Source organism: Tiliqua scincoides, chromosome 4, assembly GCF_035046505.1.
Source record: "Tiliqua scincoides isolate rTilSci1 chromosome 4, rTilSci1.hap2, whole genome shotgun sequence".
NCBI classification, from domain to species: domain Eukaryota; kingdom Metazoa; phylum Chordata; class Lepidosauria; order Squamata; family Scincidae; genus Tiliqua; species Tiliqua scincoides.
In genome coordinates this window covers 151,835,252-151,853,014 of record NC_089824.1, presented here as the reverse complement: position 1 = coordinate 151,853,014, position 17,763 = coordinate 151,835,252, and the positions used below count along the sequence as shown (strand labels likewise).

The following is a 17,763-nucleotide window of genomic DNA, read 5'->3' as shown; positions in this document are numbered from 1 at the left end:
ACAGTCAGGGTTGTCCTTATACAAAGCTGTGGTGTAACATGTAGCTTGCCCCTAAACAATGCAACTATTCATCTAGCACAGCTATTTCAAGTTGTGTGCCAGCCAACTAATCAATGCTGTCTTAACCTGCCTGGAGTTTTTTCTATGAAATGCGTGCCACTTTTTTTTTTAATGGGTAAGATTGATCGCTTCTGGGAGGGAGATGTGAGGTGCTTTGACAGGATATGGCCTGTGTTTCTTTATAAAACTTTATTCAATTATCAGTAAAGAAGTTTCACTCCTCTTGCTGCTAAACTGCCCCCCCCCCCATTCCTCTTCAGTCTATTTATTTAATGCTGAGACCAGGGGACTGGCTTAACCAGGGATGGGAAAACCCGGCATAGTGCGACTCAAATTGAGATGCTGAGTCACCGCGCCCCTGCAACCCAACTCGAAAATGAGTCATAACGGGGACACTTTCCAAGCCACCCTTTCATGACTTTAAAGGACTTGAGTCAAGTTGCCCCTTTTAAAAACCCAGGCAAGGAAAAAACGAGGCCGCTGCCGAGGGGGTATGTGTGTCGGAGTTCTCCTTTAATACTCTCCCATCTGTAAACAGGGCAGGAGGGATTGGGAGAGACTGCGTGAGAGCTAGGACAGAAGCAGCAAGAGGGAGAAGGCTTACCAGAATGACCTGATCTTTGACAACTCAATTCAAAAATAGTCCCACTTTAGCCAGTCATTCAATGAGGGTACCTCCCCCAAAGTAACAATGCACCCATGTTGTAGAAAGTGTAATCGCTATGAATTGCCTCCCTCCCCTTCCCTGCCTCCTACTCCTCCCTGGGCTTCTCCAGCCAATCGTAAGGCAAAAACCCCCTTGAGCTCCTCCTTCTGCCCAATCTCAGCCAAAGAAAATATCAAAATTCCCATCCTGCATCCAACAATCATCAGTTCTTTCAGAAATGGGCAAAAGAGCTTTCTCCTGCCTCCCTCCCCCTCCCTGGGCTCTGCCACCATATCCTAACCCCCTCCCAGCATGGGTTTCCTTGAATCTGCACCCACTCTATGGCAGGCGCAGATCCAAGGAGACTAATTGGGGCCACCTGGCTGCTACACAGGGTAAGGGAACGTAAGCTCCCTTACTCCAAGGAGACCTGGCAGTGCTTCCCTAGCCCCCAGGGATAGCTCCAATGGTCACCATTTTGGCACCGCTGCATCGCTGGGGGCTAGGGAAGCTTAGGATTGGGCTGTCAGGTACACAGAAGTTTACCCTCTCTTAAAAGTAGTGAGGAGTGCTGGATCAGTGCTTGCCAAATAATACGTAGCCCCAATGCTTTAAAAAAATGTTTCGTCAGAAGTTACTGAAAAAAGTTATTCCAATTTAAGTTCAGGTCTATTTGGATGGTGACAATAGTTGACTTTCTTCAAACTGACCTTCTTGTGGAAACAACTTGTTAGGTTTATTAACTAGTACAGCACCTTGTTTGAGAAGACATGCTCACTACTAACCTTCTTGAAAACAGGTTGCTGGTGGGTAGAATTTAGGCTTGAGCTTAAAATATATAATTATGTCCTGAATATGCTTGTGTCTCAATCTTCAAGATAGATACCATATTGTCAGCACTATCCAAACCTCGTGCTAGGCCTGAACCATCGTAAAAATGCTGTAAAGTGCTTTTACGTTGACTCAGGAGCAAGTGGCACTGGCAGGAAGGCCTGCACCTGCCCACCACCACTGCATCTGAACCTCTGACTGCCTGCACAAGCAGGTAAGGTGCCAAGCAGAACAGGATAACTAATGAGTTCCTAAGTGAGAAAAAAGTGCTTTTTCTGGTCATGACCTGATTAATGACAGCACTTCCAGCCCTCAGCAGACATCACGAATGCTATTTGGTTAAATCTATGAAATGAGTTTGACACCCCTGCACTATACAAATGCTACCCCTGCACTATACAAATGCTAACTATTATTAGAATGAGTGGGTAAAAAATGCTTCTAACTACAATTTGAAAATCATATATGTTTTGCTGGACTTGTGAACCTTGAAGGCTTGTGCTCCGCTCTAGAGAAGACTGCACAGTACTGTTAGTTGACTGTAGGTATGATGTGTAGTGGATAGAACTTTGGGGCTCAAGCCAGAGAGACCAGAATTCAGTCCTTGTTGCTTAGTGGGTGATCCTGGGGTAGTCATTATTGCACAGTCTTACTTGTCTCACAGGGTAGTTGTGAGGGTCAAACTGGATAATCCCCTCTTAAACCTCCCAGAGTTCCTTGGTGGAAAGGTGGGCTACAAATGTGATAGGTAAATAAATGTGTGTGTCTTGCACAAAAAAAGATTATTCTGGAAGGGAGGCATGTCCATTGTTACTGCATTCCCATTCTTCCTTTGTCTCTTCTTTCTCCTTTATTGAAGAAGCTCATTTGGAGGTAACAGCCTGCCTGCCTGCCTGCCTCAAAACCTTTCAACTGTATAAGTACTTTTGGAGCTGATCGGATAAGACCATGTTACTTGCCTTTTCAATCAAGTCTTTTCACAAAATATCATGTATAAGATATAAAGCAATAGAGTTCTTTTTTTCAGCTGTGCAGATTGCATTGACAGCACCCCTTATTTTATGCTATAAGTACTTTGCCACAGCAATCCGTGCCTTTATGACCACAAGACGTGTTTCTTATTATTCTTTTCAGCATGGAGACAAGGTAGTGCTTCTCCATTGTCTGCAATTTGTACAGAACACAGCAGCATGACTGCTTATTAGCTTGGGAGGCAGTGGCCATATTAGTCCAGCTCTGTGCTCTTTCCATTGGCTCCCTAAAGAGTAGCAGATTGAATTTAAAATGGCACAGTTGATAATAAAGCCTGTGAATGGTTTGGGCACTGGCCACATCTGCGATTTGCTTTCAAGCCTCTCCCTGCTTGCGTGTTACGTACCATCCAATGTTAGCGAGGTATTCACTGCCACATCCGAAGGCAGCACTGTCTTAGTGACAGTAGACTCTACAAAATGGAGCTGTCCTCCTCTGGATGTCTTGCTTTGCCACTTCTCCAGCTTCCCACTCCCAATGTCTCAAGCTATATTAATTAATATTTTGTTGATTATAATCGGAGTTGTTAGGACTATAACTGTGTTATAACTGTGTTATAACTGTGTAACTGCTGTATTACATATAGAATTATGTTATTTTTATTTTGCTGAGGGGGAACTATTGTTTACTACTAAGAAGTTCACCATGAAGAAAATGACACTGATTCTGGATTTCTTCAGTTTCAATTGTCAGTTGCACCAAAACATGCATGCTGCTGGGAACTAGTGTGAAGCACTACAAAAACTTACAAAACTAGTTTGATAAGAAACCCGGGGGGGGGATAAACCACAATACAATGTCAACAACACAATACTGCCTTCAGCTTTCTGAAGTGCCATAGTTGAGGGCATTGCCTTGCTGCAAGACTGGAAGTGAAATTGGCAATTTGTTTCTGATTTTACTTTCAGGAATCTTAACAGTTAATGCCCCACCATAAGAATGTGGCTAATTATTTCTCTAGAAAAAGGCCTGTGAAATGGCAGGGGCATTGCCATGGACATAATGGTGTTCACAACTGTGTCTGTCCATTCAGCTAAAGGACTAGTGAAGCACTGCCATAGCTTGAGTGGTACAGTGGGCACAGCACTAACTCCTACTTCTAACATTTAAAAAAATCTGAATGAAGTAACACATTTAAAGCACAAAAAATTGCACCAGCATACTGGTGGGTGGGAATTGTCACTAGTGATGTTAAAAGCACAATCCAACAGATGTCCATAATGCTCATGTCACCACACTCTAAAATAAAATTAAGACTGTTGTGGCACATGACTTATTTCAGACTCAATATGATTTGAAAATGATAGACCTGCTACTGTTGAATAAAAATTAATGTCTGGACATTCAATTTTGCACCAAAATACATATATCTGGAAAAGCTCTTAACTTCCACAATGTACAAATGTGGACATACCAGCAAGCCAATAGAATACTTGTAGCACTTTTATAACGTACAGGTAATGAAACAGGGATATTCTCCCACCAGTGAAAATCTATCGTCACACTGTTTTTTACAATGTACGTTTTTACTGAGTCAGACAGTTGGTACATATAGCTCAATATTGTCTGTTCTGAGTGGTTGTGATTCTCCAAGGATTTTTCTAGTTCTACCACCTGAGGCCCTTTAGCAGGAGATGTCAGAGACTGAATCTGGGACCTTCTGCATGTAAACTCTAGGCTCTTCCACTGAACAGTGAGCCTTTCCAATCTACACAGGTTTACATGGAAATCACCTGATTTCATTCAAACTGGATTTTGAATTAAATGTACTTAGAATCTCAAGTTTAGGAAGCATCTAACAGCACAGTTTTTTTTATAGTAGTCATTTTCGTTTATTACATTGTTTTACATATGCTTATCAAAAAAAATGCAACTCCTTCATCCTGTCTTCCCCTCCATGTCTGATCAGTTCCACCATAAGTACTGTCCTGAGATAGTAACTCATTGGATCAAAAACTAGACTCTCAGCATCAGCACAGAAGAAGCCATAGGTGTTGCTACAGCGGCAATGGTTTCCTGCACTTGTCATGGCTCAACTGTGTGTAGTGAAGACAGCATTATTCTAGCATGGCTATGGATGGTGCAGGCTTTATTGGGCTCTAGGAGCTAGTCTTACACAAATGTACAGCAGATATAAGACTGCACACTGAGTGTGGGTTACATACCAAAGAACTGGACATTAGCTACAACAGTGCAGTCCACTGCTTATGCTATAGTGCTAAAATTGATCCGTAATCATCCTGCTAATCCTATTGCACACTTATGCTAATAAACCATTATAACAAGGGACATGTAGGCAAATCCTTACATATGATGTCATTTTCACTGTTGCACCTGATAGGCTACAAGACAAACAACATTCTATGGATTTACTGTTACTTTCAACCTATGTAGCTGAACCAGTACAACTTATATCAGTTTACACTGCATTAGCCCTTAATACAATTTAAAAAATAAGAATGCATTTTTAAACTAATGAAGGTGGATCCCTAGCAAAAACTTGTGCTGGTTAATCTGTAAATCTATCTATAATGCAGCGTAATTTGTGTCTAGACGAGTTCTGCAGGCATGCTCTGAAACTCTAACCCAACAAGAGGTTTCCTTTTATTCCAATGGAATTTGAATCAGGCACAACAATTCAGTTCATTAAGTGGAGGGACATATTTTGGAAGGGCAGAATTGTGTGGCACATAGTCAGAAGATAGACCTATGGGATCAGATACCTTGCAACAATTGGGCAGTGTCTTCAAAGTGTTGAACAAATAGGAATAGGATATATTCAGAATTTGTAGAAATAAAGCTGCAATCCTATACACATTTAACTGGGAGTTAGTCTCAATGCTCAGTGGCACTTCTGGGTAGACTTGCACAGGATTGTGCAGGACTCAAGAGAGACCTGTACCAAAAGGTTGCAGCTCTCTAGCCCAGTGTTTCTCAACCAGTGGTACGTGTACCACCAATACTACTTGGTGGTGCCCGGTGATACTTGCAAGCCACCTGGACCCCACCATCCAGCAGAAAGACCAGGAATGAGACACATCAAACAGTGGTAGGGGACTTGGCTTGGTGGGCAGAGCTCCAAAGCATGCTTTTCTGCTCTAGAAAAAATGCCCTCCCATCCGCCCCAAGTCTTACTAGTTGTGGCATCACATCTGGCCTCCCAACGCAGAAGCAACCTGTGATTATGTCATTGCCAGTTACTTCGAGTGGTACTTTGAATACCCCCCCTCCCGGGGCTGGGGATAACCCCCCCTCCCGGGGCTGGGGATAAGAATAGGCCCTCAGTTTGGCTGTACTTGTTGTAAGAGGCGACTAAACAGCCACTGGGTAGATGGGACAGCCTGGGAAGGCAGCTCATCTGAGAGAAGGAAAACTCTGATCCCAAACCTCCACTGCCTTGTGGCTACATCCAGTTATGGAAAAGGCTTCAGGAGTCAACCTCAAGGCAAAATCCAGAGTTGGAGTCCCTGAGACAGTTCATGGCTGAACAGAGTCACGTTGTGGCAACTCCTGCGACGCCGATGGAACCAACCATATTGGCCTCTGCCTTTCTATTGGACCATTTCAGCGACGTAGAGAGGGGGGATTTGCTGCATGGGAAACAGTCTATCCTCCATATCTACTTTACCCAGGCTTCGCACACTGGAGAGCACACAGTTTCAGAACCACAATTCAAAGCGCGATACCATAGTCTTCCGAGACTGAAGGATGCCAACAACTTTCCACTGGTGCAGTGGCCCTTGTGTCAGGGGAAGGTGTCACAAATGTGCCGTAAGGCACATTGCAACACCTGGGTGAGTAGGCAGCTACTTGGAAAACAAATCTAAATTTTCTGCATCAAGAACTGTTTCATTCAGGATGGAAAAATGTCTTACACTTGTAAGCATAAAGAAAGCAAAATATACAATGACTTGAATCAGCCCAGCTGCTAGGGTACCTGAAACACTGGCCCAAATCCACATCATTCACCTTCCCTTCATCAGCACCTGAATTCAGCAAATGTACGTTTCTGAAGCTATACTTACTCCCTAGAGGTGCGGTAGCTCTATCCAATCCTTCCATCCACTATCCTTCACATTCCTTCCTAATCACTAACCTTTCACTAACTGAGTCATGGACATGTTGGGGTTGGATAGTTAAGACCACCACAATACACTCCCAAGTCTTCCAGATGTAGCAAAGTATATGGCTGTAGAAATGTAAGGCAGCTATTGGTACAGGAGACAAAACTGTTGGACAGAGCAGCAATGGCAGGTATGAACAACCAATCCCTTATGGTCTGCCTCCAGGACTACCAGTACTATTATGTTTGTGCCATGGACGGGATGGCCACTGGATGGTAGATGAGCAATCTTTACCGATCATGAATGGATGTTCTTTAAAGTCAGATGGAACGTGCTTTGACAATCAAGGTGTCCAAGAGAAGTGCTGTTAAGTAGCAGAAGAAAGCTGCCTGAGGCAAAGACCCTGTGTTTCCCTGGCTCATGTTGTAGATGCTTTTCTTGACTTATAAATCAGATAGCTTAATATTACAAGCAGAGGATCCAAAAAGAAGGGACATGCATTTGGGGAGGAGACCTCCATACATAGCTTTTAAAATTGCACAATGGATTGCCTCTTCAACCAATGGCGCTGCCACAGTAAGTCCCACTGAACATTGCAAAACTTACTTCTGAATAAACATGCATTGGATCAGGCTCAGCAAGTCCAAGTACAAATCCTTCTGATCAAGATAACCTAAATTAGCCATGCCAAAAGACTTTAACCCTTCATTTGAGAGGACTTGAGCAGTTAGACAAATTAAATTAAGTTTATATAGAAATGCTTGTAAGTTACACCAGCAATTTCCAAACTTTTTCATCTCATGGCACACTGACAAGGCATTAAAATTTAGTTAAAATTAAAATTGTCAAGGCACACCATCAGGTTTTTTAAACTGACAAGGCACACCATGCTGCCAGTGGGGGGCTCACATCCCCATTGGCCCTACTAATAAATGACCTTCTCCCAAATTCCAGTGGCATACCTGTGGACCACTCGCAGCACAGTGGTTGAAAATGGCTGCGTTAGACATTGTTCAGTGGTAGCACTAGAAAAAAATACTGGAGAGGCTCAATAAAAGTGCATTTCTGAGGAAGGTGTGAAAAGTGCCCCCTGCAAATAATCACAGAGGTTCAGAAGAGGGGGTGAGTTACTTTTCTAGGGGAAGGGTTCTTGCCTCCTGCTTTCCCTCTGGCACTGCTTATGCATTTGTGCTGGTAGGAGACCTGAAATATGAATAAGCATAAACCTGCCTTTACATCTCAGTGTCAATGGAACTCACAGCCTAATCCTACTGCTGGGCAGTGCCAGTCTCCCTTGTCCTGGCAACAGCTATTGCAAATGTGCCACAAGTCACATCATGCTGGCTGGGAGACGAAAGGCATCGGTTAATAGGCCAGCACCAGTTGTCACTGGGCCTCTACACTGGTCGGATGATGGCTGGGACCTGTCAATGGTAAGTTCCCTACCAAGCAGTGGGGAGGTGTTCCTTTAACCCATGTAATGCTCCAGCCGGCTCAATGGGGCTACTTGGATCTGTGCCAGCTGTTTAGCTGGCACCAAACCAAGTAGCCCCTGTGTAAAGCTGGGAGGCCCAGGACAAGGGTTAGGATGCAGCAGAGGCCTGCTCTACCCTTCCCCCTCCCAAGTCTTATCTGCCCATTTCACACTCCCCTGCCCAGAAACCCCCCCTCCCTGCCTCCAGACTACTTTCCTGCCACCCATTCCCACTTGGTCCAATACTTACCTTCACAGGCGGCTGTTGGGCAGGATGCCCTTCCCACAGGCACCACTTACTTGCTGGGTGCTGAAAAGTGCTTTACGACACTCAGTGCTTTTACAACAGCCAGTGCAGGTGCAGTACTAATGCTCACAACCCATAGGACTGGGCACTCAGCCATTATGTATCCTTTCAAAATCTAACCAGGATCGTGATAAAATATTTAAGAAGTGAATAGTGTCCCAGTGTTTTCCACACAAAGCACCAAAAGTATTAGACAACAAAGACATTGTTATATATCTCACAACCTAATGAAAGAATAAGGGTGCAATCCTAACCAACTTTCCAGTAGTGAGGTAAGGGCAATAAAACCCTGAGGTAAGGGAACAAACATTCCCTTAGCTTGAGCAGGCCTCCATGACTGTCCCCCAACTGCAGGATCTAGGCCATCTAGGCGATTACACCCTTTAATGTAAGACAACTGAACCCACTACCCACTTGTTCTATCTAATTGTGCTGTCCAGATGCCAGTGTGTCTCAAGCATAGAGCAGAAAATGCCCACAATAGATATTGCATGATATCTGGCCCATCCCAAGACCTCCTGGTGCCTAAGGCGGTGTGTCAAATGCAGCCCCCCTTACCTGGGGATATGCCAGCCTCACCGACTAGCTCATTGCTCCCCCTCTTCCACACTTCCACTTTATCCCCCACTTCCTTTTCCAATCCAGGGAGTGAATCAGGTTAATGGAAGGGAGGTTAATGGAGGGAGGTGAGCAGGTTAATGGAAGTGGGTGCCCTTTACCAGTCTGCTGTGTGAGATGACTGTTTCAGTTGGCCTTCATGGATGGACCATCCCTGGATCATATTATTCATGTGAGTGAGCTAAGCCACATGTTATAAAGATAGAAAATAGAAGAAGACCACCACCACCACATTTGGAAGAACATTGCTTCTCAAGGAATTCCCTGCTGGTTTTGCTGCAGCAATTTCCACTGCTGAAGAGACAAGCCACTGGGCGTTTCCGATAGCAGTGATATATACATTATCTTGTCCACATGTGTTTGAAGCCCTAAACATGCTGATCACTCAGGTCAATAACATAAGCAATCAACATACGTAATGCTTGGAAGGAGCAATAGTGGTGTTTTTTTTTTACTTGTTTGTTTTGTTTTTAATATTCAGTAAAAATATCCAAAGTTATTATACAGAACAGATAAATAAAATCCTTTGCACGGGTACTGTAGATGTTGGCACTTTGTAATTACATACTACTTATGAGGTTGAGTAAATTACAAACAGAAAAGTGAGACTGTGGGGGCTGGAAGCCTGATCCTATGCGTGGATGATGAAATAGTTACAGTTGTGGTTACTGAGGAAGATTTCCCCTCCAATTTCTGAGGTGCTTCAGGTTCTAAGGGGAGCCAGCCAAACAGAGGATCAGGAAGGCAGGCCAAACAAGTCTCCAGGCCTGAGGAGATTTTCTCTCTCTCTCTCCTTGGCCTTCCTGACAGAGCAAGGCAGGCAGAGCCCACTCTCTGATGAGCAGAGTGGAAAGTCTGCTGGGGAAAATCCTAGGGAAAAAGAGAAGGAACCAAAAATAATTAATTGTTAATGTTAGTTTGTCTTCCCCATCCAGACTTTGGGAGCTCTTGTCCCTTCAGCTCAGGCTAGGCCAAGTGGGATCCAGGCTGTCAGCCTAGTCTCAGCCTGCATGTGGAGGCTTCCCTACAGAGCCAGCTCCATTCAGGGGACATTAACCTGTGAGGAACCAAGACTGTTTACATTGTTTTTTCCTCACCTGTTAATAAAACCTTTTTGCTTAAAACCTCTTGCCTGTTCTGGGTTCAGTGGATTTGTCAGTCTCCCCACTCTGCAGGTATTACTGGTAGAGTGAGAGCATTTTAACAACCATGAACAGCATTCTTGGGGAGAGGTTTCACCCAGGGAACCACTCTGGAAACCAGATCTCTTGAACTGGTAGCAGCATCCTAGACTTGCCAAGTCTTGTCCCACCAAGCTGCACATCCAAACTGATTGGAAGAATGGGGGATGGCAAGGCAGTAAGAGCTTGCCACTAGGCATCACTGCCCTGGATCAGCAGGTGGTCACTGTAAGTCCCCCTCCTCTTTCATGACAGCATGTTTACATGAAAGTAAGATCCACTTGAGTTCAGTGGTGCTTAATCCCAAATCAGTGTGGGATTATTAATTCCAGGCACAATATGAATGGTATCCCAGTCCTAAACTACATTTACTTGGATTTAAGTCCCATCTAATTCAAGCGGACATACTCCAAAGTACGTACTTGAGATTATCACAGGATCCTGGCATTGTGTATACAGACTATTCCTTGTAAAACAGAGGAATGCTTGGCTGTAATCCTATACACACTAATTTGGGAGAAAACCCTACTGGAGTCAGGCTGCAATCCTATCCACACTTACCTAGGAGTAAGCCCCATTGACTATAATGGGATTTACTTCTGAGTGGACATGCATAGGCCTGGGCTCTAAGGCTGCAATCTGTCCATACTTATCTGGGAGTAAACCCCATTGTCTATAATGGAACTTACATCTGAGTAGACAGGCATAGGATTGGTCTCTTAGGCTCCAGTCCAATCCACACTTACCTGAGAATAAGCCCCATTGACTATTATGGGATTTACTTCTGAGTGGACATGCACAGGCCTGGGCTTTAAGGCTGCAATCCTGTCCACACTTACCTGGGAGTAAACCCCATTGACTATAATGGAACTTACTCCTGAGTTGACATGCATAGCCTTGGGCTCTTACTTCCAGGTCAACCTGAACTGGAGCTTTAACTAAGGGAATCGGAGGCAGGCAGCAGCTCCCCTGTCGTTCCCCCCGTCGCAGTGTCCGCCTCCAGAAGGAGCTCGCACTGCGCATAGAGCTCTCCTTCCTTCCTGCTGCCGCTGCGGTGCCTGCAAGCAGGCCGGGTCTGTTGGAAGCAGCGCAGCGCTGGCCGGAGCGTGCGCCGAAAGGAATTCCTGCCGCTGTTGCCATTGGACCAGCCCTGGGCTCCGTGAGAACGCACCTCCTCCGTGTGTGGCTCCTATGCAAATAGCAGCGATTGCGGAAATCAGCCGGCTGGGAAGGAGGAGGAGGGAGGGGGCAGTCTGTCGAATCGATTGCAACTTCTGCGAAGTCTGACACAATCCAAAGCACACCAAGGCAGAGCCAGGGGGAGAGCAAATCTGAGAGCCCAGCCAGCCAGCCAGCCAGGATCGCTTTCCTAAACACAGAGAGTGCATCACAAATCGCTTTGGTTTGGAAGCGTTTTATTTATTTATTTTTTAAATAATCTTACCCAGCAGCTTGTTAATTAGCTACATTTGCTCCCCCCCGGGGTTTTCAACCATCCCAAGTTTATTTTTATTTTCTTAAGAGGAGAAAATAAAGATCTAGGAACACGTGACAACCAATGAAGCGAATCGTCTCAAGCTTTTAAAGTTTCTCACGTGTTCTTTATATACGTTGGAATGGTACGTGGCTGCTGGCTCAACTTCTAGGTTTCTCTTTCCATAGCTTTTCAAGACCGATCATATATGCGTTAATAGGCGAGGTTTTAATGGCTATTGCATTGCAGATGGTTGCTTTGGAAGCTCTTGAAATGACTGCAAAATCATGTTTAACAGAGTCCTGTGCCTGTCTACTCAGAAGTAAACCCCGTTACAGTCAATGGGGATTACTCTCTGGTAAGCGTGGATAGGATTGCAGGCTGAGAGGCCAATCCTATGCCTGTCTGCTCAGAATCCCCATTATAGTCAATGGGGCTTACTCTCTGGCAAGTGTGGATAGAATTGCAGCCTGAGTGCAGTATGCAGAAGGCAGAGTGAGTGGGTTTGGTGTGTGCCCTCCAGTTTCCCCCATTTTTTCCCAGCGATATGAGAAAACCGCTGAGCTTGACAGATTTTTTTTTTTCCTTCTTCATAGCGCTTGCTGGGTTCGGAGGGGAAAAAAATTACTGTACGTGCTCAGCTCCGTCAAAAGACGCCTGGGATCGGCAGCTTGCCTAGCACAAAAGGAAGTGTCTAGACTTGGGACGTAATGGACAAATCAATGTAGCAAAGCTCCATGATGGACGAGAGCGTTAGCCAATCAGAGAACAGGCTGGATGTTGCAACGTTCGAAATATCCTAAGTGGAAGGAGGGGGGAGAGAGGAGCAAGTTCTATTGAGCTCGCCTCTGTCTGAAGTTGTGTGTTGGGGGGAGGCGGTGGAAGTTGCGAACCTGCCTTTTTAAAAACCGTGGACTTTTAAGAAAGCAAAAGTAATAAGTGTTTCTTTTTTGCTGATAGTGAAAAATGCTTGATTTGGTTCCATTTATTGTGTCCAACGTTCGCACGTGTGCTGTTATAGCCCAAGCCTATGAATGTCTACTTAGAAGTAAGTCCCATTAGAGTCAATGGCATCTTTTCCCATGAAAGTGTGAATAGGATTGGGCTGTCAGTTGTCCACTGAAGCATCAGTGAGCGCTTCCCACAACTTTTCTGTCTGTCTGATGATGACTTATGAGTTGGATGGATTGTGTTAACGTCTCTATGGGCGCTAGTCTGTTTCTAATCATGGGGTGGTCGCCCCAAGATCTCAATGTGGTTTGGAGAACTCGAGGACGAAATAGTTGGTAATCCTCCCCTCCTTAGTATATTTACGCGGAAGTAAATCCCACTAATCTCAATGGGATTTCTTTCCAGCTAAGTATGTTTAGCAGGGTTTGTGTGTGTGTGTGTGTGTTTTAATGAGGAAGTTGCCCTGCTCAACTCTTTTGTATGGATAATCTCGGCTAGGAACGGTTTTGCTACGCACAACCTGTGTCTAAAGTTAGTGTGTGGTACCTGTACATTCGTGTGAATGCATCTGGAGAATACAGGATATATACATATATTAATAAATAGATCCCTCCTCCCATAACTATTTATGATTGATAACACTGGGGGAGGGAAACGATTCAGCCAAAGTTATCAATGGGTCTTAAAAGTACCTACTTTTTAAGACCCATTGACAAACATTAGTAGCGTTAAGCAAATATCTTTCCTCGCCCACTACAAGCAGACTCGGAAGTGCTTAACTTTGTGGCTGAATTGTAGCATACTTTTGAAACAAGCCGGTATGCGGGAAGGAGAGGAAAGTACGGGGGGGGGATTGCATGAAAGAAGTGGTGACTTGGGAGAGATATTTGGCACCCCAACCTGTGCAAGGTCCTCTGCCTAAACGCTTCCCAAAGTCATTTAACTTTTTTAATAAGGGGGGGGGGGAATTGGAACTTTTAACTGCCCAATCCTATCCATGCCTACTCAGAAGTAAGGATAGTTCCATCGATATCAATGAAGCTTACTCGCGGGCAAGTGTGTTTAGGATTGCAGCGTAAGTTTGCTACTAGGTGCAAACAGGGCTCTACCTCAGGGGCTTGGTTTGTAGCCAGATCTGACCTGCAAAATTGCCCCCCCTTCCCCCAGGAGTGCTGTACATTGAAAAGAAACACTTCCTTGAAAGTAGAGAAAGCTCTTGGGGAGGAGTGGGGGTGGAAGGATGTGAAAATGAATGATCAGTCCTGACTTTGCTGCTCGCCGATCGAGTGCCCTCCAAGTGATTCTGCTCCGGAGAGAAGCCCCCATTTTTCGAAACTAATCCGGAGGAAGTGGTTTCGAGATCCCAGCCTGAAAAAGTTTTTTTTTTTTCTTTAAATCATATTAATGCGATTTCCCGTTAAGTCTCTCCTGATATATATTCAGGATGGTCCTTATGAGTGAACCTTTCGCGATGTAATTTATATATCTAAGAGGATTTCACTGGAGACTAGCGAGGTAAAAGTTTCTGCAAATAAAACATGGTAAATGCAATGCCGGGCAGCGTGCCAGGGAGAATATGGATAGGGAGGGATCATGGCAGCAAGTCTCTCCGCACAGACATATAGCATTTCACGGTAGCAGCAGCAGCAGCAGCCTATAGCATTTTGCAAGTTCCCCCATTTCCAGTGGACATGTGGGTTGCAGTCAGATCTTTGTCTGCTGGGCTTTTAATGAAGCGATCACCTTAAAGTGTATCCTGCCCTCCCTTCTCGGGGCTTTAGGTAATATCTCTTTATGCATTCAAGTCGGTGAAAGCACTTGGAGACTGTTCCCTCCCTGCCCGGGCCGCCGCCCCCCCCAGTGCTGAGATCTTCCTGCAAAAACATTTTAAAAAATAACTTCCAAGCAGGGTTTGTGCCTGTTGGGGAGAGCAGTGCTTGAGTTCTTCTCCCTCTCGGAATTGCTCTAGCTACTTTCCGTGTGTGCGCGCGCGCGCCTGCCTGCCTGCGAGAGAGCATTTTTGTGTAGGTTTGGCTGGAGGGGGGAGGGAAAGCCAAGGAGTGAGCGGATGTGAAAGGCTCGGCGCTGAACTTGGATGCAACGTCTGCCTAGAGGGCGCAAACAATCATCCCACGTCCAAAAGTCTTGCGAAGGGCGCCAAAAGTTACTGGAGATAATATTGCTAACCACAAAGAGCTGGAAATCGTCGCGCAGGGCTGTCTGTCAGCAGCCAGAACACAGCCAAGGGCCTGATCCGGCCTCACCAGCTGGCCAAGCCTTCCTCCTCCTGCCCTCCTCCTAGATCAGGGGAATATAAATCACTCTGAACTTGGGGGAATGGGTGTGATTTCAAGTTTGAGCGTTCAAAATGGGCAGCCAAGCTGGCAAACAGTGTTGTCTCTTGTATTTTAAATTTTTAAAACTTTTTTTTAAAAGAACATAAAATCTGGCTTTCTTTTACTACAATATACGGTACCAGAGCAGTGACCTTATAGAATGCCATGTGTGCCACTCCTTACACCAGTTCACACAAGTGTTGGGCACTATGGGAAAAACTCCTTGAGGACTCTTGTGCCTGCCAAGTTCTCCGTCTGTGGCTAACCAGTGGTGTATTCACTGCCATGTGCAGGATTCAGCTTTCAGCTCACCACCACAAACACCACTTTTTTGAGTATGTGCGGTGTGGCAGCACCACACTTGCCAAATCCCCTACGTGGTGGCAAGTGCCGTGACTGAGGGCAGGCGCATGCAGGACTGTCCTGTGGCTACTGTGTGGTGGAGAAGTAGGCCCTTGGGGTGGAGATGGCATACTGTGAGACATGCCATACCAAACAAGCATGGGGATGGCTTTCTTCTTGTTAGTCTTGGGAATAGAGGACTGGATGAGTATAAAGGAAGATACAGTAAGCCTTGCGGAACAAACAGAAGCTCATAAATAATATGTGAGGCTTTGAAAAATGTGGAACTTTGCTCTGTGTTTTTCTTAGTATTTTAGTTCATTGTGAAACTCTTAGCCAGAAACTTCTGTTGAGGAAACTCATTCAGAAAGCTTGCAAATGTTTAGCCGGGTGTGTTTCTATGTCATTATTTCACTGACAGGTACTGGGCCATTCTTTTAATTTTTTTTATAAAGTGTTGAATGAAAACAAGCTAATTTTGTTCTAATCTGTAAGGCATCTGTAAGGCATCTGTAATTCACAAATGATGACAATTTTGGGGAAGCACTCATCTTGGCCAAAGGAAAGGGCCTCCAGAGTACAAAGATGACTGTAATATCACAGTTTTGGCCTCTCTTCTGAATAGCTGTGGGTAACAGATTTCCTTCCAAAATCCTCACACCATTTTAAAAGGGCTCATAACACTCTTAACTTTGAAATACTGAAATCTCTGCTCCACAAAAGAAGAGTTGCATGCAGTGTGGTATGTCTTGTGGTATTATCTTCCTCTTTGGGTTGTTTTTTTAATGAATGGTTGTGGATGTGTGTCTGAAGGCAACAGCTTGGGAAACTGAAGGAAGACCAGAGAGGAGGTTTAGAAAGACTAGAGGGAAAATATAAGACTCAATAAAAGAAAAAGTTGACTGACTGGCAACTTTCCAAACCCCAAAAACCAAACCCTTCCTTGTGCCAAAACAATGCATCGTAAGATAAATAAAGGACAGGAGGCTCAATTCTAAGTTGAAACACTTTTAAGTAGTAATTTTATTGCTTGAGGGTTGCAATGCAGCCATGAAGCTCTGCATTTTTAGTAAGATAAGCATTCTTGGCTATAGAGTGACTTCAGGAAAAAAAATGACAAGCATATGCCAAGCATTCAAGTTAGCTGGAAAGTTCTGAACACATATATTTGCTCTGTCCCCAGCAAATTATGCTGTCTTGGAAAGAGTGAAAGTTAAAAATCCATCCCAGTAGCTCACACCTATATATCCCTGCACCATACAAACCTCCACATGGTTATCTGATAAGCACATATGAGTTTTCCTATTTAAAGAAAATAATATGGAACTTCTGCCCTTAGATGATTAGGAGTGTTCTTCCTAGGGAAAGCACCGCCACCAGCAGTGTTAAGTGTTTCAGATTTTGCCCAGTGAGTCCTCTTTCAGCCTGCAGAAGTGTGCAGGAGACCAAGAAAGCCCAGTGCCCTCGAGTGACTTGGTGTGCAAGTGGAGCTGCAATCTATATGTGCTTTCTGGAGGCTGCTACTGTAGCATTTGGGAACGCTTCTGGCCAAGATCTTTCCGTGTACGAGATTAATGGTGGAAGTTGAGTCAAAAGTCCTTAAGGCGATCTCCTTGAAAGTCTTTGGTTGGGGGGGGGGAGCCTCTGGTGGGGGAGGGGAGAGCGCGAGAAATGTGGAAAAGTAGTTTTGTTTGCTTAAGCACATCCTGTACAGCCTATAGCCTGCCTGCAAAGGCTCCTGACTGCGTTCCCCAGTCAGGCACTGAGAGCGGGGATCGGGGATAGGGAGGGCCGGCCGAGCAGTAGCACTGCAGCCCCCTCCCCCGGGCAAGGCAGCGAGCGAGCTGCTGCTGCTGCTGCTGCTGGTGGAGCGGTGCAGAGCGAAGCAGGAGGCGCGCTGGCAGGTTCCCGGGGAAGCTGGAGCCTGGGGCTTGCCGCCGCCGCTGCAGCTGGGGGGGTGGGGAAGTGTGTGCACTATGCCTTTAACGCCTGGGTACAGTAGACATGTATAGTGTGTAGTGTAGGGAAACTCTAGGCGGGGTTAAAGTTCAGCTCATGGAGCTGATCAGCGCTGGCTGCAGTTGAGCAGAGTTGGAAATGTGAAAGCAAGAAGCAGGCTCGCTTCTCCCCCCCCTTTCTTTTTTTTCTCTCTCTCTCTCCTCTCTCCCTCTCTCCCTCCCTTTCTCTCTCTCTCCCTCTCCCTCACACACCTCCAAGCCACAAAACCCCCCACAGCAATCATGTATTCTCCTCTCTGTCTTACCCAGGTAAGAAGCTCTTCGGATTCATTTGTGGGAGGGCAGCGGGGGGGGGGGTTTGCTGGGGTGGTCTGTGCGTTGCGATCGGGGGGCGGGAGGGGGGATCCAGCTTGCGGAAAAGTAACTTTCTTTCCCCCCCCCCTTAGGTTTCCATGCCTGCTCCCTTGCACGGCCATTTGTGCACAGACA

General features: G+C 45.5%; 1 protein-coding gene across 4 annotated transcripts in view; it reads left to right on the top strand.

The window, feature by feature from the left end:
* The first annotated feature begins 17,231 nt into the window (after positions 1-17,231).
* Positions 17,232-17,763, top strand: part of NFIA (nuclear factor I A) — a 367,330-nt gene continuing 366,798 nt past the window's right edge. For all 4 annotated transcript variants that reach the window (XM_066626587.1, XM_066626588.1, XM_066626585.1 and 1 more), the window contains exon 1: positions 17,232-17,583. In XM_066626587.1, coding sequence (XP_066482684.1) covers positions 17,557-17,583 — 27 coding nt within the window. In that variant the 5' untranslated portion in view covers positions 17,232-17,556. The remainder of the gene's footprint in view (positions 17,584-17,763) is intronic.